Source organism: Tenrec ecaudatus, chromosome 1 (genome assembly GCF_050624435.1).
Source record: "Tenrec ecaudatus isolate mTenEca1 chromosome 1, mTenEca1.hap1, whole genome shotgun sequence".
NCBI lineage: Eukaryota > Metazoa > Chordata > Mammalia > Afrosoricida > Tenrecidae > Tenrec > Tenrec ecaudatus.
In genome coordinates, this window is record NC_134530.1 from 36,126,435 (window position 1) to 36,149,349 (window position 22,915).

Sequence of the window (22,915 nt, forward strand, 5' to 3'; positions counted from 1 at the left end):
CAGAGCCTTGGAGGTTTCAGTCTCTGATCAGTAAGCCTGTTTTTTTGTTCCCCCTCAAGCTTTTGAGTTTTGTTCCACATTTTCCTCCATGTTATCTAAAACCTCCGCGATCTCTTTCAGAGCCAGGAGCAGTGACGGCTGCATGTCCTGTGGTTCTTCTGGTCTCCGAGCCGTGGAGGCTGGTGTTTCCATGGCCCACTAGTCCACTGGGCTTAGTGGTGCCAGGCATCTCTGCGTTTCCTCACTCCTCTTTGCTCCAGACTGGGAGAGACCAATCGTCGCCCTTACATGGTCACCCACGAGCTTTTACGACCCCAGCCCCTACTCCCTAGAACAGGATCAAGAACACGTGCTTGTGGACAGGGTTATGCCAATTGACCTTGGTGTCTCCAAGACCCTGGTCCTGAGCCTGAAGACCCAGTGACGCCTTCCCTGTTGGTTATGTCCAGTGGTGGGATTTAGCTGGTCTGCACCGGTTCAGCAGAACTCCTATCTAATGTTTTGTTGAGATCGGCGAACTGGTTGTTAAAATGGCTCTTGTAATCAGGGTTTTCTCTAAGGATGGGCAGATGAGGAAATCACAAATTTATATTCTTTACTATTTTTTAATGTTCATCTGCATAACAGGGTATTCTAAATGCCTGTGGTAATGTTAATTCCATCCACAGTTAACAAAAAATTAGATGGAACTCTGCTGGCAATTTTTATTTGTTTCATAAAACACATTATACTTTTCATGAAATACTGCATTCTGATTCCCTTGCATTTGCTACCTCAGTAAACAAACATATAAGATCAAGAGACAGAGTGCCAAACACCAGAGGGTGACACACTGTCATTCATTTCAGCTTTGTGCCACGCCTCAAATTTCCACGAGATATGAGGAAATTATGCAATTCCTCCAAATGGTCAAAGAGCTAAAAAATATTGTCAGCACCATTGCTGTAAATTCAGCAGAAGTGGACATTTCAAAGATGAACATAATATATCCAAAGAAGAGAACTCACCTGTTTCTAATACATCAACACAATGACGATTGTCTAATTGGCCTACCTCTAAAGCAGTTCTTAATCTTCCTAATGCTGTGACCCTTTCATATAATTCCTCATGTGGTGGTGACCCCCGACCAAAAAATCATTTTTGTTGCTACTTCATCACTGTCATTTTGCTACTGTTATGAATTGGGTGACCCAAAGGGGTCGCGACCCACAGGTTGAGAACCCCTGCTTTAAAGGCATGGGCTTCTACTCCTACAGTGAAAAGATGGCTAAGGGTAAATCACACCGCTGCTGATGCTTGGATGGACGTGAAGAATATTGCAAGTGAGGATGCCCATCAAGAAGCAGTAAGGAACGATCTTAAATAAGTCTTACTGCTTTTTGTCAGGGATCAGTTCATATTTTTTTATTAATAATTTAAAAATTCTTTCCTATAACATAGTCTAGTTTTGTGTACCTCTTTTATTATTCTTATCTAAGTATTAACTGTATGAAATAATAAACTACCATTTGGCATCTTTTAATTTATATAAAACAGTCATGAGGACCGAGACACTGTTGTTTACATATTTGAATCCCACCACTGGTGATGTCAAGGTTTTCATGACTTTGTACCCTGTTCCTGGATATACCATATTCATGGGTGCATTTGTTGATGTATCACATTCATGGATATATCTGTAGCACAGGTAAATACACGTGTAGAAATATCCTTTGTCAAATTTATAGATATATGCATTTGTGAATATAGTCCCACTCTCGCTCCCAAACCTGTTCAACCTGCAAATCAGGATGATTGGCGCACTGCGTGGAACAGGGTTCTCCTCTGTTGCCTTGGGCTTTCACAGCCCTCTCGGTGTCTTCTCCTGCCTCCAGCGTTCGTTCCTGACCGCCCTTTGGTTGAGTCTTGCCTTTCCCTTCATCTAAGTTCGTGTGTGTCCACCTGCGAGCTAGTAATCTCCCCTTCCAATCCTTCCACTCCTGGTAATCTTCAAAGAACGATTCTTTCAGGGTGAAAACAGTTCTCGATGAATATTTATCCTTTTACGATCGATTAATGTCCTTCAGCACGTCCTCCAGGGTCACCCCTGTGATGAGGAGTTCCACAGTTACTGTTGTGCTTTAACGGTGTGGAGTCTATTGTGTATATGTACCAACGTCTGTTTGTTCTTCCATGGGTGCTCACGTAGGTCGAGTCAATCTTTTTGTTATTGTGAATAGTGCTGCTATGAACATGGTTGTGTATGTAGCTCTTCATGTTGCGACTCTCATAGATATCATGCTGGGTAGCTATTAGGTAGACAGATTGCTGGATCATATGGCATTTTGATTTCCAACTTTTTAAGAAAGCTCAGCTCTGCTTCCCACAGAATTTGCACCATTTTACACTCCCACCAGTAGGGTATGAAGGTTGTAGTCTCTCCACACCTTTGCCGGCATTATCATTTTGATTTCTGAATGATGCTATTAGAGCTGGGGTGTGACGAAAGCTCATTGTTGTTTTGATTTGCATCTCTCTCTTTTTAAAAATCATTTTATTGGGTGCTCTTACACTTCTTATCACAAGCTATACGTATATTCATGTGTCAAGCACATTTGTACATATGTTGCCATCATCATTCTCAAAATAGTTTCTTTCTACTTGAGCCCTGATTTGCATCTCTTTAATGTCTAATGATTTTGAGTACTTCTTCATGTTTGTTGCCTGCCTGGAGGTCTAGTGAAGTGTCGTTCATGTCCTGTGCCCTCTTTGTCTATCTAGCTATCTATCCGTCTATCTCTGTCACCTTAATTTGTTGATTTTCAAGACAAATGTGTTAAAATCTATCTTTCAGAATGTTTGTCCACTCCTCAAGTGTTCATTGGATTGTACCTATTATTGCTCTATCAGTTTCAATGGTGTGTTATTCAATCCATTAATCTTCATGATTGGACTTTTTAAAAGACATTTTAATTTACTTATTTATGTTTAAAAATAATTTTATTGGGGGCTCTTATAATTCTTATAACAATCCATACATCCATCCATTGTGTCAAGCACATTTGTGTATTTTTCAAAACATTTTCTTTCTACTTGAGCCCTTGAGATCAGCTTCTTATTGTTTCCCCTCGCCCCCTCCCTCATGAGCCCTTGATAATTTAGATATTATTATTATTATTTCATGTCTTACATTGACCGATGTCTCCCTTCACCCACTTTTTTGTTGTATGTCCCCATGGAAGGGGATTATATGTAGATCATTATAATCGGTCCTCCTGTTTTCCCCTTCCCCTCTTGGTATGGCTACTCCCAATATTGGTCCTGAGGGGTTTATCTGTCCTGGATTCCGTGTGTTTCCAGCTCTTATCTGTACCTGTGTACATGCTCAGGCTTACCCGGATTTGTAAGATAGAATTGGGGTCATGATAGTGTGGGGGAGGAAACATTAAAGAACTAGAGCAGTGGTTCTCAACCTTCCTAATTCCGCAAATCTTTCATACAGTTCCTCATGTGGTGGTGAACCCCCCCCAACCATAACATTATTTTTGTTGCTACTTCATAACTGTAATTTTGCTACTGTTATGAATTGGCAACCCCTGTGAAAGGGTCGTGTGACCCCCAAAGGGGTTGCGACCCACAGGTTGAGAACCACTGAACTAGAGGAAAGTTGTATGTCTCACTGGTGCTATACTGTACCCTGACTGGCTCGTCTCTTCCCTGTGACCCTTCTGTAAGTGGATGTCCAGTTGCTTAGAGTTAGACTTTGGGTTTCCACTCTGCACTCCCCTTCATTCACAATGATATGATTCTTTGATGCCTGATAACTGATCCCATTGACACCTCATGGTCACACAGTCTGGTGTGCTGCTTCCATGTGGGCTTTGTTGCTTCTCAGCTAGATGGCCGCTTGTTTACCTTCAAGCCTTTTAAGACCCCAGATGCTATATCTTTTGATAGCTGGGCACCATCAGCTTTGGTTGAACTGTGATCAGTAGGAAATAGGCCTCTTTGTTCCTTATAGTGCTTTTGACCTCGGTTTAATTTTTCCTTGATATTGATATCTCCTGTTTTTTATTAGTATTTCTTTGGCATATCTTTATATTTTCTCTATAGTAATGGCTTATTTTATTAAATAAAATTTGTATGTTCATTACAAAAGATTCAAACAATATGAGAAAGATAATGGATTTTTGAAGTCCCCGTCTCCATAAGAATGTAAGAAAAAGCCGCAAATCACCCCATCCCTCCATCCACAAATAACTAGTATTATCATTAGAAGCGTATCATGACTGACTGACACAGCATAGAGAAAAGAGCAGGTAGCTTCTAAGTCAGCGTGCTTAGAAAGAAGGAACTTTAAGAGAATGGGATCACACTATTTAACACATTACATTATTACATTTCTTTTTATTCAAAGGTACCATTCTATCATCCAATGTTCTTCTCCAGGGACTGGTCTCTCCTGACAACATGTCCAAGTACATGAGATGACGTTTTGCCACCTTTGTCTCTAAGGCGCACTCTGGCTGTACTTCTTCCAAGAGAGACTGGTTTGTTCTTTTGTCAGTATATGGTATTTCCAATATTATTTAACAGCACCTCAATTCAACTACATCCATTCTTCTTTGGTCTTTCTGATTCAATGTCCAATTTTCACATGCACATGAGGCAATTGAAAATACCATGGCTTGGGTCAGGCATACCTTAGTCCTCAAATCAGCTGCCTTGATTTTCAACACTCTGAAGAGGTCTTGTGCAGCAGACTGACTGAATGGAACGCAGCATTTGATCTCTGAACTGCTGTTTCCATTGTGCCCTGATTGTGGAGCCAAGCAAGATAAAATCCCTGACCACTTCAACCTTTTCTCCATTGATCATGCTGCCACCTATTGGTCCTCTTGTGAGGACTTAGTCTTCCTTACATTGAGTTGCAATCCATTCTGAAGGCTGCAATTCTTGAGCTTCATCAGAAAATGCTTCAAGTCTTCACTTTCAGCAAGCAAGGCGATGCCATCTGCATATCGAAGGTTGTCAACATGTCTCCTTTCAGTCTTGATGCCGTGTTTTTTCTTCATGTAATCCAGTTTCTCTGATAATTGGAATAAGTATGGTGAGAGGATGCAACTCTGAGGCACACATTTCCTGATTTGAAGCCATGCAGTATTCCCTTGTCTTGTTCTCACAACTGACTTTGGATCCGTGCACAAATTCCAAATGAACACTAGGAAGTGGTCTGGAATTCCCACTCTTCTTAAGGTTACCTGTAGTTTGTTATGCCCCACACAGTCGAAGACTTTGGTGTAGGAAATAAAATACAAGTAAACATCTTTCTGGTATTTTCTGTGTTGACCAAGGTCCATCTAAAATCAGCAATGATAGGCCTTGTTCCACGTCCTCTGTTGAATCCGGCCTCAACCTCTGACGGCTTCCTGTCAACGTACCGCTGCAGCCACTGTTGGCTGATCTTCACCAAAATTTTACGTGCAGGTTATTTTAATGATACTGTTCCACAGCTTGAGCATTCTGTTGGGCCACCCTTCTTTGGAATGGGTACAAACATGGATTTCTTCCAGTCAGTTGGCCAAGTAGCTTTCTTCCAAGTTTCCTGACACTGACGTCTGAGTGCTTCCAGGGCTTCCTCAGTTTGTTGAAACATTTCGGTTGGTATTTCAGTTCGTGGAACCTGGTTTTGGGCTAATGCATTCAGTGCAGCTTAGACTTCTTCCTCAGTACCCTTGGCTCTGTTCCAATGCTACCTGCAGATACGGTGGGAGTTCTGTTTGTTACAGTGACTCTGTGCATTCTCTTAATCTTCTTCTGATGTTTCCTGGATCATTCTACATTTTGCCTTTAGAATCCTTCAGTATTGTAACTCAAGGCCGGAATTAGGTTCTTGTGTGTGCTCTTCCTCTTTAGGTTTTCAACTCTAGGTCTCTGCACAAAATATGTTACTTTGTCTTCTTGAGCTGCCGTTTGAAATGATCTTGTAGTGAGTCATTGCTTCCATTTGTTTTAGGTGCTCTTCAATTAATAGCAAGTTTCAGAGTATCTTCTGACATCATGCGGATCTTTTATTTCTTATCCTTTTAATGACCTTTTGCTTCCTTGATCAATGCTTTTCTTGGTGTCATCCCACGGCTCATCAGGTTGTCTGTCATTAGTGTTCAGTGTATTCAAACCTGTTCTTGAAATTCGGGGTGGGGGGGAATGGTCTCAAGGTCATATTTTGGCTTTTGTGGACTTGTTTTGATTTTCTTCAGCTTTATCTTGAACTTATTTCCAGGATATTGATAGTCTGTCCCACAGTCACTCCTAGCTTGGTTTTAGCTCCTGAGATTGAGCTTCTCCACCGTGTCTTCCCACAGATGCAGTCCATTTGGTTTCTGTGTATTCCATCTAGAGAAGTCCACGTGTATAGTCACCATCTGTACTGTTGAAAAAAGGCATTTGTATGAACAAGTCATTGGTCTTGCAATATTCATCCAATCTCCAGGATTATTTTCCTGAAAACCGTATGTTCCAACTACTGTTCCTTTCTCCTTGTTTCCATCTTCTACATTCCAATTGCCAATAATGATCAACATATCTTAAGTGCATGTCGGATCATTTTCAGACTGAGGACTTTAGTAGAATTCTACTTTTTGAGGTTGGTGCATTAATTTGAATAATAGTCGTATCGACTGGATTTCCTGGAAGGCAGATGGATATAATCCTGCCACAGGCACCACTGTACTTCAAGATAGCTCTTGAAACGTCCTTTGTGACAATGAATGCAATGTCATTCCTCTTGATTGTGTCATTCCTGGCAAAGCAAACTATATATCTTTCTGATTCCAAATGGCCAACACCTGTCCATTCCAGCTCATTATACCTAGGATATCAGTCTTTATGCATTACATTTCATTTTTGGCGACTTCCAATTTTCCTAGATTCATAGTTTGTACGTTCTAAGTTCTGATTAGTAGATCTGTGGAACTGTTTCTCCTCACTGTGAGTCATGCCCCGTGAGCAAACTAAGATCCCAAAGACACCACTCTCACGGGCTTCACGCCCTTCCCGTCACCACGGTCAACTCCTTCTTAGTCTCATTCTGAGTACTTTCTGACTCGTGGGACCCATCCCCGGGCACTATCTCTGACAATGTTCTGCTTCCCCTCATCAGGCCTTCGGTATCTGACTGTGTTTCGGTTTTCAGCTGTTCCTTGTTCCGAAGTGGGCAGCCAATTCCTTCTTCATAGTCTGTTCTTAGCCTGGAAGTTCCTCTAAAACGTGTTTACTTTGAGGAAGCCTGCTGGCATTTGAAATACCAGTGTCATAACTTCCAGCATCACAGCAACACGCAGGCCACCGCAGGACGACAAACTGCCTAGACAAGTGGTGGCATGTGACTAGGGTGATTAAAAATAACCACGGTCAGGTGCTTCTGTCCGCCTCAAAGGAACACCACAAGAGAGAGTAAGTAGTTCCTAAAAACAAAGCAAAAAAAATGTCCCTCTACAATTAAGGCATGTGGCTATGAAAAATCAACCAACCATTACTCATGTAAGGATGGAGAGGCATTATCTCGGGTGGTAACGTGTCCTTGTTCCAGTTTTTGTACATCATAGAATAGAATGGCCGCCAGCATTGGAAAATGAAGCGACCAGGTTGCCCACTTCCTCCGCATTGCTGACATCATTTGGATTTTGTCATCATCGGTGGCATTTGTAGTCTCTCCTGCAATTTTAAGCCCCGTAGCACGTGAGCCTCCTTTGGATGTGTACGTTTATTTACAGAGTACTGTGAGTATATAGGAGCCCTGGTTCCCTAGTGGTTTGTCCACTGGGCTGCAAACCGCAAAGCCAGCAGTTTAAAACCACCAACTGCTCCGAGGGAGACAGATGAGGCTTTCTATTCCTGCAGCGATTTACCATCTTGGAAACCCACAGGGCCAGTTCTGCTCACTGCGAGCCAGAACGGACTCCATCAGAGTGAGTTTTTATGAGTGTTTGCCATAGCGTCTTCATTTTTGAAATTTAAATTTTGATCTATCATTTGGTTGGCTAGATGTCACCGTCATGTGCGCTTTTCAAGAAGGGCTTATCTTTGCAGATGCGCTGACTTATTTCGTGTTTGAGGCTGGTTGCCTGTTGCCTTCCTACTTTAGCGACAAAGGGAGGGGGGAGTATTTCTGGGACACGTTTCCCCTAGAACTTTGCAGGTGTTGGTCATTATCTCCTTTTGTGACTGTTGCTATGGCGGAGTCTTCAAGCAGCTTGTTTCCTTTTGTGGAGGACTTGAGGAATAATGATTTTCTTGGAGGCGTAGTAACATAACCAGCATATGCCTTGATATTAATTTTTCGGAGAAAATTCTTCCTTTCTTCATGCCGTATTTTCTATCTGCAGATTTTTTTTTTCTATTCAGGGGAATCTTATCTCAGTATGAAATGACACAAACATGTTCGTTCCTTTTTCTAGCTATCGTTTGGTTTGGCTCCTCTGAGGATGTGTGTTATACTGGTTCAAAGACTGGTTCTGTTTTCTCTTGGATCATTTCCTTGAGTGTTAGTTTACCTGCGTACATGCCTACCTACCTGCTATAGCTCCACTTCATCGTCTCCGGGAGCCTTACGTTTGATGGCCGTTGCCTCTTCTTATCTCATCCTTAATCATATTTTTGTGTTTTTATTTTGTATTCACTAGCATTTTATCACGTATTTCCCCATGCCATTAATTCAAATACCTGCCAAGTCTCTTCTCTCTCTTAATGCTTAGGTATCAGCAACTCCCCAGGGACTGATAATTTATTTATTGGTTTTTAACAATAGCGGTATGCTTCTCAGCGTGTTTTCTTCCCACTTCTCCTTTAACTTAGCAGCCTCCCTTCTTATCGCAATTGATTATCTTTGAGTTATTTCTTTCATAATTTCTTTACAGTGTGAAAAAATTGGGATTGGGTCTATTTCAGGCTTAATTTTGTCTTTGCCAACTGTGTTTTTCTTTTTCTCTTGTCTTCTTCCTTCTCTTCCTCCTTTTATTCCGGTAATAGGTGGGAGAGCTGCCTTGTTTCTTCTTCCTCTGTTCCTCCCTCGCTTGTTTTTTTCCATCCATCCTCTCTCCATCACCTTCTCCCTGCCAACCCCCCCCCTTGTTTCCTCGCTTCCTTTTTTCTCTCTACTTGCTCCAACAGAACAGGAACCAGCAGCTCTATCCCATCTCCTTTTTGTCTTGCTACTGTATGGATAACTCCTTGATACCTGACCCTTCTGGGACTCTGGTTTGTCTTCTGAACTCAGGGCTTAGGTTGGGGGACCAAAGCTCATATAGTTGTGGGTGTAGTCCTTGCTGGGAGATAGGGACTTGCTTTCTCCCCTGAACTGCTGCCAGACTGTCAGGGAGTCATTAGGTGAGCTCATGCTGCCTAGAAATGTACTTCACCCCAGTGAGGTCTGCACATCCTCACACATTCGTTGGCAACTTGTTGTTTGGGGCCGTCCAGTTAGTTCCAACTCATAGCCGCCCTGTGTACCAACGGGATGAAATACTACCCCGTCCTGCACCACCCACTGTTCATATGTTTAGGCCCATCAATGCAGTCCCTTTGTGAATCCACATTGTTCAGGGTCTTCCTCTGTTTTTGCTGCTCCTTCATGTTACCAAGCCTGATATTCTTTTCCAGGAAATGGTCTCACCTGACAACGTGTCCAAAATTCGTGAGATGAAGCCCCGCCATCCTTGCCTCTAAGGAGCATTCTGGCTGTTCTTCTTCTAAGACAGATTTGTTTGTTCTTTTGGAAGTTCATGGTACTTTCAATAGTCTTCATTAACATCATAATTCAAGTGAATCAATTTATCTTTCTAGCTCCCTTATTCAATGTCCGACTTTCACATGATTTTGAGGCAATTGAAACACCATGGCTTGTGTCACATGTGCTTAATCCTCAAAGTAACAGCCTTGCTTTTCAACACTTGAAAGAGGTCGTGTGCAGATTTACCTAATGCAACCTGTAGTTCGATCTCTTGACTGCTGCTACCATGAACATTGATTGTGGATCCAAGCAAGGCAAAATCTTGGAAAACTTCAACCTTTTCTCCACTTATGATCTTGTTACTCATTGATCCAGTTGTGAGAATTTTTGTTTTCTCTACATGGAGTTGTCATCAATACTGAAGACGGAAATTCTTGATCTTCTTCAGCAAATGCGTCAAATCCTTTTCCCTTTCAGCAAGTAAGATGTGTCATCTGCATATTCCAAGTTGCTAATGAGCCTTCCTCTAATCTTGATGCCACTTCTTCATATAATCCAGGTTCTCTGATAATTTGCTCAGCATACAGATTGAATAAGTATGGTGAGAGGACACAGCCCTGACGCACACGTTTCCTGATTTTAAAATATGAACTGTACAGCTTCCATATGAGCTCAACGAAGTGTTCTGGAATTCCCATTCTTGTCAAGGCTGTTCATAGTTCGTTATGATCCACACAGATGAACGCCTTTGTGTAGTCAATGAAACACAAGAAAACATCTTTCTGGTACTGTCTGCTTTCAGCCAAGATCCATCTGACATTAGCAATGATGTCCCTTGTTCCCGGCCCTCTTCTGAATCCGGGCTGAACTTCTGGCAGCTCCCTGTCAATGTACTGCTGCATCCATTGTTGGATGATCTTCAACAAAATTTTACTTACATGTGATATTGTTCTCTAATTTGAGCATTCTATTGGGTTATCTTTATTTTTTTTTTGGAATGGATACGAATATAAATCTCTTCCAGTCAATTGGCCAAGTAGCTGACTTCCAAATTTCCTGGCATAGTCGCACGAGTGCTCTCAGTGCTTCTCCAGCTTGCTGAAACATGCCTGTTGGTGTTCCATCAATTCCTGGAACCTTGTCTTTGGCGAATGCTTTCAGTGCTTCTTGAACTTCTTCAGCATCATTTGTTCTTGCCACCTTTTGAAACGCTGGGATGTCGACTAGTTCTTGTTGATGTACAGTTCTTTTGATGCTTGAACCATTCAGTAGTTTCCACTAGAATCGTTCAACATTGCCACTTGAGGCTTACTTTTTCCCTTGAGTTCTTTCAGTGTGAGATTTCCAGAATGTCTTCTTCCTTTTGGCTTTCCAACTCGCTTTTTTGACCATTTCATTATAATATTTTGCCTTGTCTTCTCAAGCTACCCTTTGAAATGGTTTATTCTGCTCATTTAGTTCATCATTTCTTTCAGTTGTCTTAGCGCCTCTACCACTAGGAGCAACTTTCAGAGTCTTGTCTCACATCCACTTTGATCTTTTCTTTCTTTTTTGTTCCTTTAGTGACCTTTTTCTCTCTTCATAAATGACATTCCTGATCTCATCCCACAGCTCGTTAGGTCTTCTGTCAGTGCTCAATGAGGCAAACCTATTCTAGGAATTCACTTAAGATAGAGTCAAGGTCATATTTTGGCTCTCGTGGACTTGCTTTCATTTTTTTAAACTTCAATATGAGTTTGCATCTGAGCAATTGATGGTCTGTTCCACAGTCGGCCCCTTGTTTGGTTTTCGTTGGTGTTATTGAGCTTCTCCATCCCCTCTTCCCACAGATATAGTCTATTTGATTTCTGTGTATTCCATCTGGAAAAGTTGAAAAACGTATTTGTGAGGAAGTAATCATTGGTATTGCAATATTCTATCATGCTATCTTCAGCTTCATTTCTATCATCAAGACCATATTTTTTCCTTTATTAAAAAATCATTTTATTGGAGACTCATACAACTCTTGTCACAATCCATCCATCCATCCATTGTGTCAAGCACATTTGTACATTTGTTGTCATCATTCTCAAAACATTTGCTTTCTACTTGAGCCCTTGGTATCAGCTCATTTTGTCTCCTCCCTTCCCACCCCCTCCCTCACAAACCCTTGATAATTTATAAATTGTTATTTTGCCGTGCCTTACACTGTCTGATGCAAGACCATATTTTCTAGCTCTTGTTCCTTCTTCCGCATTCCAATCACCAATAAATCTAAATGCAGCTGATTACATGCTGGGTTAACTTGAGACTAAAGACTTTGGTGCAATTCTTCAGTTTCTGCATCACTCACTTTAATGGTTGGCACATAAATGATAGCGGATAATGGAGACATTTGGTTGAATTTCCCTGTATGTGGGTAGATGCTATCCTATCACAGAGAGCATTGTACTTCGGGATAGATCTTGACACGTCCTTTTTGAGGATGACTGCAAGGCCATTCCTTTTGATTGCCATTCCCAGCTTAGTAAACCATATGATTTTCGAATTCAAAATGACCAACAGCAGGCATAGCTCCCTGGAAGTTGGCCATAGCAGGCAGTCTTTCCGGCCTCTGATGAGGTTTGTGATCTTATGCAGGGGCTGCTACTCTGAGGACTTCTCTTGCATTTTATAGGAGCTCCATCTGACTGCCCTCAGTCTGCTCCTTTCCAAATGACTGAGATCTCAGGATTTTATTCTCCTCTAAGAACAGTTCCTGGGGTGCAGGTCAGCCTTCGGAACACCAGCATCTCTACAGGAAGGAAGAGAGGCAGGAGGGTCTCTGGAATAGTTTTGTGTGCCAGGCCCTGGAGAGCCTTTGATCATATCTGACTGTGCCCCAGTGGGCAGATCTCAGTTGCACGACTCAAAGCAGACTATAAGGGAGGCTGGGAAACGGAGTTTTTCTTTGAGCCACGGCATAGACTGTGGTGAGCACATGGCACTGCGCTCCAGGGAATCCCTTTCACAGCTGCAACTTCCCCTTGCATCTCTCAAAGCCAAACAGAACCAAACTCAAAGCCATCGAGTCGATTCTGACTCCTAGGGACCTCATGGAACAGAGTAGGGCTGCCTCTGTGTTTCTGAGATGGTATCTCTTTATGAGGCTAGAAAGTCTCATCACCATCCACACTCCCCAACCCCAGAACCTGGTGGTTTTGACCTGCTGATCTTGCGGTAAGTAGCCCGATGTTTAACCACTATGCCTCCAGAGCGTGTAGTCTCTCTCTCTCTCTCTCTCTCTCTCTCTCTCTCTCTCTATATATATATATATATATATATAACCCTTGAGTCATATGGCAACTCTATGGTTCACTTTTGAGGAACTGCAACGTGTGTGTATGCAGTGACTGCACCAGTGTACCTGCCCACCAGCAGTGCCTGAGGCCTCTGCTTTCTCCACATCCTCACCAGCAGCTGTTATTTTTGTCTTTTGTAAAAAAACCATAGCCATCTGTGTGGTGTGAAGGGGTACCTCACTATGCCTTGGATTCGCATTTCCCTGACGACAAAGGTGTTGAACGACGTTTCATGTGCTTCTTCGCCATTTATATATCTCTGTTGGAGAAATGTGGAGATACATCCCTTGCCTAATGTTAAAGTGGGGCCTTGGTTGATTTTAAATACACGGTGTCTGATCACCAGGGATGTGGGCTGGAAGGTGCAGCCTGTACCCTGGTCCCAGCCTCCCCATCTTGCCCTCATTAGGGAACACTGCGGAAAGGAGACCCACGCTGGCTGCCTGCCAACAGACGGCCATGGTGGCTTCTTAGTTCCCACTATGGACTGCTCCTCAGAGGCAAGGGGATCCTCCTTTTACTGCCCTCCCCAACTTCCTCTTCATATCTTAGATAACCACCCCCAAGACCTGAGGCAGACTTGACCCAATTTAGCACCAACTAGAAGTGTACAGTCTGATAGGTGTTCATGGGCGTGCGCACACACACTTGTGGACCCTGGACCCATCACTACAATCAAATGGACACAGCGCCCCCCAAGTTTCCCGGAGCCCCAAGGTCCCACATTTCCAGCCACCATCCTCATTCTCAATCAACCCTGGGTCGTCCTTCTGCGCTCTGGAAGAGCCTGCCGTTTCTAGGGCTTTATGTCAATGGACGCACGCGGCCCGTCCTGCCTTCGCTCTCCGCACGTGAGGCAGTGCACTAGCTTCTTGTTGGGCAACGCTGCGCCCCTGCTTTGCTTCCCTCTCCCCCGGAGGCGTTTCTCTGGTCTCCCTCCCCCGTCCCGTCTTCCCGCTTATCCTCGTTCCCCGTGTCCTTAGATGACCTTGTGGAGAAGATGCCCTGCACAAACATCTCCCCCCGCGTCTGTGAATGTCAACGTGGAATGTTCTGTGCCTCGCCGGCCATCAACTCGTGTGCCCGCTGCATGCCCCACACCGTCTGCCCGGCAGGGATGGTCGTCAAACTCCCAGGTAGGCGGTTCTGCCCTCAGCCTGCACCAAGATCCCGGCCTTCTCCGCTCCCGGCCTTCTCCGCTCCCGGCCCGGCAACGACTTCCGGTCTCCACTTCCTCCTTCCGGTGGGCCCGAGCTCGGTTCCGCGCCCAGTGGCTCCAGGAAGGGCCAGCCTGTGCCGTGCTGGCGGCCCGCGGTGCAGAACGGGCCGGAGGAGGTCTCGGTTGGGTCGTGGTCCAGGGAGCTCCCTGCAGCCTGAGGACCACAAGGAAACCACGGGGCGGCTGGGCCCTTGGGAGTCAGAGCCAGGTTCAAGACCGAGCATTCCGCCCGGGTTGCTTAACCGGCTTGCTGTGTGAACTCAGGACGTCCATCAGAGTGCACCGGGCGGGGGGTGTGTGATGGGCAGAGAAGGGGCCACAGATTGTGTCCCCCAACCCCCAAGCCCCTTTCAGCCAATACGAGGGGAGACAGGATCAGAGGGAGCCACCGGAGAGAAGAGCGACCTTTGCCCCCAGTTTCTCTTCCTGTAAAATGAGGAGAGGTGGCTAGCAGGCCCTCGGGAGCCTTTCCAGATCAGAAGCTCTTGTCTTGTGTGTCAAGTTCAGCGATGGCACCCTGGGCCTGGGCGGTCTTCGGAGAGGTGTTGCTGAGACTGCCACGTGGTGGCGCCAGAGGCCTCTCTGCTGCCCGAGAAGAAGGGGTGGTCTGTCCAGCAGTTCCACTCTATCACCTGGCCTTACTGTGAGTTGGAAGAGCAACTAACTAGGCGCTGGTTTTCAAGTTAGTGTTAAAAAAAACCCCAAACACCCCAGAACAAAACATAAAGTATCTCAACAGCTTTGCATATTGATTAAATATTAATGATAATACTTTGAATACATTGGGCTACATACGAAGCTATTAAAGTGAATTTGGCTTAAAAAAAATGAGGTTGCGAGAGTATTTAAGGTCAGACAGGCCTGTGTGATTTGTGTCATGTTTCAACTGGATGACATGGCTTTGGAAGAGGCATCCCAACTTTCGGCTGCCAAACCCTGCTTCATTTGATTCGCTGGTGGTCTCCCCATGGAGCAACTCTAGGCCCTCCGTTTTCCCAGCTGTGATCTGGGACATTGTGTCTGCCTCTTGTTTGGCTTGCGGCTAAGCCACATGGGAAGAACTGGCACAGGCGTGTCCTCTGGAGGCCTCGGCACAGTGTACTAGCCTCATCTTACAGGGAGGAAGTGAGACCCAGAGCAGGTGGCTCAGTTCCCCAAGAGCACAGAGCAGGGAAGAGCAGAGTCCGGATTTGAACACTGAACCCGGATGTGAACTTGTGGGTCCAACGCACTGCAGACACACAGGAGACGGCAGCACGGCTGCTCTCTCCTGTCCCGAAACCTTCAGATCCCGTCCCAGCGTCACCGTCTACATGAATGACAGCATGGGCGCCCAGATGGGGAGAAGGGCATGGCGTTGATTGTGCTGCACGGTGGGGAAGATACATGACCTACGACTCTTCTGTTTATCCTGATGATGGCCTTGGGGAGAGCGCTAGCACACCTGGTTTACCAAGGAGAAAACCAAGGCTTGGAGAAGTTTACTTGCCTGGTATAGTTGGAGCGTGGCCAAGGTGGCAAGCAAGCTCAGAACCGCCTGCCGAAGAGCCCAGAACCTGTTCCTCTCCACTCAGTTCAACATTCTTCAAGTCTTTGGGTCAAGAATAACAAACGTCCAAACTCTTTGGCTTCTGTGGTGGTTTGCCTGGTAGGATGCCTGTTAGCAATCCCAGAAAGCCCAGTGGACAGACAGCTTCTCCAAGCACAAAGTCTTGCAATTCCTTCTGAAAGGCCTGGCCTGGGTCTTGTGTCCTCCACAACCAGCCTGTATGGCCAGAGGAGTGATGGCCCCTAGTGGTCACAGGGCTCCTCATGGTGCAGGCCCTGACCCCAAACGCTGAGACTGAGTACTTCCCAAGGGGAGATCAGGGTGCTTCACTCAGGACGCTAGCTGGTCACGGAATTTTCCAAGGCCCCATCTCTTTGTGGGTTGGAAGGAGTATTCCTGGAGATGTCTCTGAAGGCATTGTCGCCCCCTGCAGGCACAGCTGAGAAAGACACTATCTGTGTGCCGACTCCCCAGGGGATCCATCCTGGCTGCACCAGCTCCGAGGACTGCAAGACGCCCATCAGGTGACCCCCCCACTCCCCACCCCACCTTCTTCCTACCTCTAGCCCGAGATGCACTGGCATGGCTAGGTGGGGTTGCAGGTGGGGGCTAGTCCAGGTATTTTGATTTTGGAAGCTCTGCCCTGAGCATCCAGGAGACCCAAGGCCAAGAATACACAGCCCTGGATCCCGAGAAGTCTGCTGTGGCCTGCAGCAGCAGGGGCAGAGGGCCTGAGGGCTCTGTAGACCCCATTACCCGTGAGCATGGGCCTCCCTTGCCCCAGGTGGCCTCCTGGTCAGTCTAATCTTGATTCCTTTCCAGAAGTGAAGTTCCTGGGGCCACAGCCATGTCCAGTGTCAACCCAGAAGGTATTTTGGCATCCAAGCGGCCTCCCCACCCTCTCTCCTCAGGGCAGCCCAATCCAGAGGCAGGTAATCTCTCCCTGCCAGGGCAACGGTGTCCGGTGCGCTGTGAGCCCTGCAGGGTGGGACTGGCAGTGGGGGCATAGGCTGCCCGCTCTTCCAGGGGGTAGAGAAGAGGGTTTCAAGGTGTGTCTGCCCTCCTGGTCCTGATGGCAATGAGGGCGATAGACAATGGGGATAGGATGGGTAGGTGGGGGAGTTGTTTGCTTAGCAACATTTCTGAGGGCCTGCTGTGATCCAGGGACTTCAGTGGTGGCGGGTGTGTCGGATCCTGTTCTGTTTTCCCGGTGTTCACGACAGGCCAGGGGAGACAGGCTTTAGAATGGACAAGCGCTGACATCGTCTGTTTAAAGTCATGACAGGGAGACATGCTGGAGGATCGAATTCTGAGAAAATGAAATGACTGTGTGTGTGTGTGTGTGTGTGTGTGTGTGTGTGTGTGTGACCTTGGTGTGTGTGTGTGTGTGACCTTGGTTGGGCCAGGAGTGATAATTGAGCAGAGCTTTAGGAGTCCCGGGGTGGTGTAAACAGTAAGTTCTCCATTATTAACTGAAAGTTTGGGGGGTTGAACCAGTCCATCTGTCTTGCAAAAGAGAGGCCTGTCGATGTGCTCTCTGGAGAGATTCCATCCCAGAAGCCCCTGCGGAGCCCAGTTCCACTCTGATAGGCCTGGACCCCTAATGGACTTGTGTGCGTTGTTTTGTTCTACCCACGGGTGCCAGGGAGGGAGCCAGGCAGAGGGGGGATGGGAGACTGTTCCTGCCCCGAAGGTGTTCAGGCAGGGGACAGCAAGTGTCAATCAGCAGGAAAATGCCTTCTCCCTTGGTGAGCTGACCCAGTGGTCCAGGTCCAGGTCCTGAGAGGGAGGCAGGACTGCGGAGGGCAGCAGGGGCCAGACTCGCAGGCCTGGGAGGGCATTACCAAGAGTCTCATCTTTGCTTAGAGGCAGAAAGGGCTTCTAGCTGAGATGTGGCTGGAAATTAGCAGCAATTGGAAAACAAGAGCACTGTCACGAATTCTTTTCTTAACATCTTTATTGTGACACCGAGGCCAGAGCCCTACCACATGTATGTGGGCCTTTGGGGAGGCAGACAGTTCTGTGAGTGACCACAAAGCCAACCAATACCAGGCAAACGCTCCCTACCCCCAGCGCCCTCTCAGCCTACCCACTCTGCGGCTCCACGGCCCTTCCCCGGTTAACTTTCATTTCCCTCCTGCCTTTCTACCTTCCCCACCCAGACACAGCGAGCACCCCTCTAGTTTGGTTTTGCCTGCTTTTGAACGTTCTGGAAACAGACTCCCGTAACACAAGCATCCAGAGGCAAACCAAATCCACTGCTATCAACTCAGACTCCTCGCGAGCACCTGCCAGGCAGAGCAGAGCTGCCCCTTTGAGTTTCTGAGGCTGTGAATATTTACAGGAGCAAAAAGCCTCATCTTTCCCCTGTGAAGGGTGACTGGTGGGTTCAAACTGCTGACCTCACAGTTATCAGCTCCACAGGCACGCCTCATTTTATTGCATTTCTCTTTGCTGCACTTGGCAAACAGGGTGTTTTTTCCCCCGCCTCCCACAAAGTGCAATGTTTGTGGCCACCCTGTGGCACGGACATCTATCGGTGCCGCCTTGTCCCAGCAGGGCATGCTCACGCCATGTCTCTGTGCCGCGTTGTGGTCATTCTTGCAACCTTCCAAACGTTTTCACGATGCTGTCGCACCCTTGCTGTTGTCCTCAAGTGTCGTCAAGTTGGCTCCCATTCATAGTGCCTCTGAGCAACAGAATAAAGCCCTGCCTGGCCCTACCCCAGCCGGACAACTGTTCTGTCGGGGCCAGTCACGGCAGCCCCTGTGTCCATCCATCTCGCTGAGGGTCTTCTGCCCTTCTGCTTTACCAAGCACGTTGTCCTGATCCAGAGACTGGTCTGTCCTGTATAAGTAAGCATAACGTTCATATACACTAGAAACCAAAAAGCAGATGTGACTTTTTTTTTTTGCAATAGTCCCTTTAGGGCAGTGGTCTGAAATCAATCTTGCCAATATTTGACCTTTTTTTTGAATGATAACAGGTATTTCCTTTGACTTTAAAACATAACAATTCTTTTGGATTGTCTGTACATTCAATTATACCACCTGGGAATAATGGCTGGATCTTCCTCTTATTCCCTATTCTTGCGGTGTCACATCTGCCAGGCCCTCTGGAAGCACACTGAGTGGAAGTTAGGGTAGGGCATCTTTGTTTTATTGCTGGTTTCCCAGGGAAGCGTGGTCCGTTTTGAGCAAGCAAGTGACCCAGCAATGAGCCTGGGGAGAGGGTGCTGGAAATAGTGGATGGAGTGAGTCGTCAGAGGGCAGAACAGAAAGCGGGCGGCAACTAGGACGTTCCTTAGTGTGATCTTAGACCTGCTCTTTCAACCTCAGGACTCCCTCTGAGAGGCAGGAACCATCTGCATAGGGGGAGTTTGGGAGTAGCGGAGGAGCTGGGGTTTCAGGGTTGGGTGGGTGCCGAGGGCCCCACTAAGGTGGGCCTGGCCTGGAGTTTCTCTGCTTCTTTCCCCAGGGAAGTCCTCACAGCCACGGTGCCCACCGGGGTCTGCTGACTGTCGGAAGCAGTGTGCACCTGACTACTACCTGGACAAGGCTGGCCGCTGTGTGGCCTGTGTGAGCTGCTTGCGAGGTAAGGGGTCTGAATTCCTTTGGGGTGGGGGGATTGGAGGGGGCGGGGAGCCTTTTGCTTGGAACTGCCCTGTCTCCGCCTTTCCGAGCACCCCCCCCCCCCATCTCTCTGGTGTGGTGTCTCTCTCCTCCAAATTCTGTTTATTTCGCTGTTGAGAATTTTCACAGCAAAACACAGACACCCACTCAGCGTGCTGTTTCTGCACGCACAGTTCTGTGACACGCATGGCACCTTCTCACCACCTTTACCCGAGTGGCTCCTCCCTCACCCCCATACACTGACTGTCCCCCAAAGTGTCTAGCTAATCTCCATGGCTGTGGTCAGTTTGATCCCACATAGAAAGGTCTTTCAAGGCAGACCTTGGAGTTTTTTTGGTTTTGTTTTGTTTTGAGTAGTTAAGCTAAACGGTTGCTTAGTTTTCAGGGACTTCAGAAGCTTTGGGGGGTGGGGAATATCCATTTGTTATGAATTAGGGGAAGATTACAGAGCAGATCATCAGTTGGACACCCCACAATCCATCCTCCTTTTGTTTCCTCTCATCCACTGCCATCTCCCCAAGGCTCCACTGCGTACCCCACTTCCTCCTGCTTCCTGTTTCCATTCCTCCTCCTTTCCCAGCCCTCCGAAGGGTGCCCTTGAGTAAGTACTGCCCTCTGGATCGCAAATGGTTGATTGTTCTAACGCACGAGGTGAGTTCAGCTCCACTTGAAGGTTGATTGAGGATCATAAACGTGTGTGTGTGTGTGTGTATGTAGGGTGGGGGCACAGCAGTAAGCCTGGTCTCCATTGTGATTTTGAGTTCTGTTTCACACTTCTGTCCCACTCTATTTAGGACCTTCTCATGTGATCCTTTTCAGAGAAGTGGGTAGTGGTAGCCGGGCACCATCTGCTTCTTCTGGTCTCATGGATTGTGGAGACTGATGTCTGTGTGGTTCCCAAGTCTATTGGGCTAATTAGTTCTGAGTGCTTTCCATTTTCATCCCTCTGCTGGATGAGGAGAGACCAATCGTTGCACCTTACATGGCTGCTCACAAGCTTTTAGGACCCTAGGCCTTGCTCACTACAGTAAGATGTCGAACTTGTGACTTCTGTCGTGCCAAGTGCCCTTGGCGTTCCCTGAGACCATGGTCCTGAAGTGTTAGGCCTGGCACCTCATTCCCTCAAAGTATTTAGATATATATGTCTAAGAGCTTTTCATAACTCTGCCCCTGGATGCGACACAACGTTCATGGACGTAGTTGCAGCAAAGGTAAGTATACATCACATGTCCTCTGTCAAACTTGCACGTCTTGTGGGCATTCGGCTACTCTACTCCCACGAACGTTCAGTTTGCTTGTCTCTCCAGGCACCAGCTGGTAGCGCACCTATGTCGCAGGGTGATGCATATAATGGTCATTACTCTTGCAAACGTTCAAGTGTCTTCTAGGGGATATTTTTGGCATAAGGTTTAAAAGTTATCTCAGGGCATTAGAGTCTCAGGGGCCCACCCACCCTAGAGTCTCGGGGGCCCACCCACCCTTTATGGCTCCAGAAAATCTAGAATCCATAAGAATTTCTACACACACACTTTTGATCAGAATTCTTCTAGGGAAGCTTAAAAAAACATTTTATTGATAGATAATTTACATATCATGCACTTTAATAGCTAGGTCATATCAAAAAGATTTATGCAATCATTGCCACAATCTGTGCCAGACATTTCCTTCTTCTTGTACTCATTGCGTATCAGCTCCCAATTTCCCTCCAACCTTCCCTTCCATCCTTACAATAAGCCCATTAATCTAATTATTATCTCTGTAGTTACCCATCCCGGATTTCATTTAGTGGAAAATGTACCTGTGTTAGTCCAGGTAGACGAGAGAAACAAATCCAGGGAGACTCATATGTGTATAAGAAAGAGCTTTATATCCAAGAGCAATTCAGTATTGAGAAAACATCCCAGCCCAGTCCAGATCAAGTCCGTCAGTCCAATATTAGCCCATCTGTCTGATAACAGTCTATCAATTCCTCTTAGGACTCATGCAACACATGCAATGATGCTGTATGCAGGAAGATGACAGGCCAGTGGGGGGAAAGTCTTGTGGCTCCAGTGGAGGTGGTAGCATCTCAGCGCTGGCGTAGGTCCCACGTGGCTCCTCCAGCCCTAAGGCTCTGGCTCCATCAGTATGTCTCCACGTGGCTTGTTGTCAGTAATGTCTCGTAGGAAGTGACCATGGGTCCCACCTCCACTGAGCTATTTATCTCCTTAGCACCTCCCAATGAGGTCATCAAGCTGCGACCTGCTTGACAGGCTACACTCCACCCCTTCACTCTTAAGTCTCAATTTGACAACAGGTGATGTAACTACCACAGTACCCCAAACAAGCAAACAAACAACTCCAACAGTAATAACAAAACAAACCAGAGGAAACCTCAATAAAAAAGAAAGTAGGAAATATTTAAAACCAGAACAAACTTGGGTCAAAAAACGGGTCCAAAGGGAGATCAAAGGATAAGGTGTTAGGTTTTCACCAAGCTGGTTCTGCAACAATCCACTTTCCACGGCACTGTGCTCACTAGCCAGGCCATTCACAACCCCAGTCCATGGCCAGAGGGGATTCACCATGGCTCATCTACGGAGCCTTTTATCAAATGTTCCGTTATGATAGCTAGGAACTATCCTGTTCTGGTCTTGTGGCAAAGAAAGGCAGTTTGTTGTTCATGGCAGTTGTTCATTTGTTGTGGAAGAATCCCATAGTCTCCTTCTATCCCTGACTTTCCTCTGTTCCAGGGGAGTACGGATGGAGGGTTTGCCTTGTTGGGTTTTAGACCCTGACTCTGGAAACAACCGAGAAGGCAGAACAGAGGATTTTGACATGTAATCAGGCCAATTAACTGGGTTGGTTCATGAAACCGGGACCCTAACTTCCAAATCAAGGAACCAAATCATGTGAAGTACTTGCTTGTACAAAAGCAGCATCAGTAGGCCCTCCTGTGTTGGGTTATTGCAGTCAACGTTGCACATTCCATTTTCACAGGTGTACAACTTAATTGATTGCAATGACAATAATTGGGTAACTTTACCATCACGGTTAGCCTTTCTCCTCTTCCTCCCCTCCCCCTTACCCCCATCCCCCAAATGCTGCCTCCTGTCCTTGGTAACCCCTGATAAACTTTCCTCTCTCTCATTTGCCTTAAAAATGAACAAACTCCAAACTCTTTTTATTGTGAATTGGGTTAAATGATTTGAACAGAGCAAATCTGTTTTCTACTCAATAATGTGTACACATTTTGTTTCATGTCACTGATTATAATTCCCCCCATATAGCATCACTCATCCCAATTCATCCCTGTGTATTTCTCTCGCTGCTTCCTTTCCTGTTTCTGCCTTAAGGACTTTGTCCTTAGGCAAATGGTGCCCTTGAATCTTCACTGGCTGATTGGTCTGCGGGTTACAGACCTCTCTAGTACCTTACAGACCTGTCTGTTGTTTGCTTGCACTTGGGGCCACAACATGGTCAGAGATCATGCTGGGAGATGAGTCT

The 22,915-nt window shown here is 46.3% G+C and overlaps 1 protein-coding gene across 1 annotated transcript in view; it reads left to right on the top strand.

Annotated features, from left to right (window-relative positions):
• Positions 1–22,915, top strand: part of TNFRSF8 (TNF receptor superfamily member 8) — a 79,983-nt gene that overhangs the window by 20,339 nt on the left and 36,729 nt on the right. Inside the window, exons 4-7 of the mRNA XM_075560495.1 lie at positions 14,013–14,165; positions 16,231–16,321; positions 16,620–16,729; positions 19,275–19,391. Coding sequence (XP_075416610.1) covers positions 14,013–14,165; positions 16,231–16,321; positions 16,620–16,729; positions 19,275–19,391 — 471 coding nt within the window. The remainder of the gene's footprint in view (positions 1–14,012; positions 14,166–16,230; positions 16,322–16,619; positions 16,730–19,274; positions 19,392–22,915) is intronic.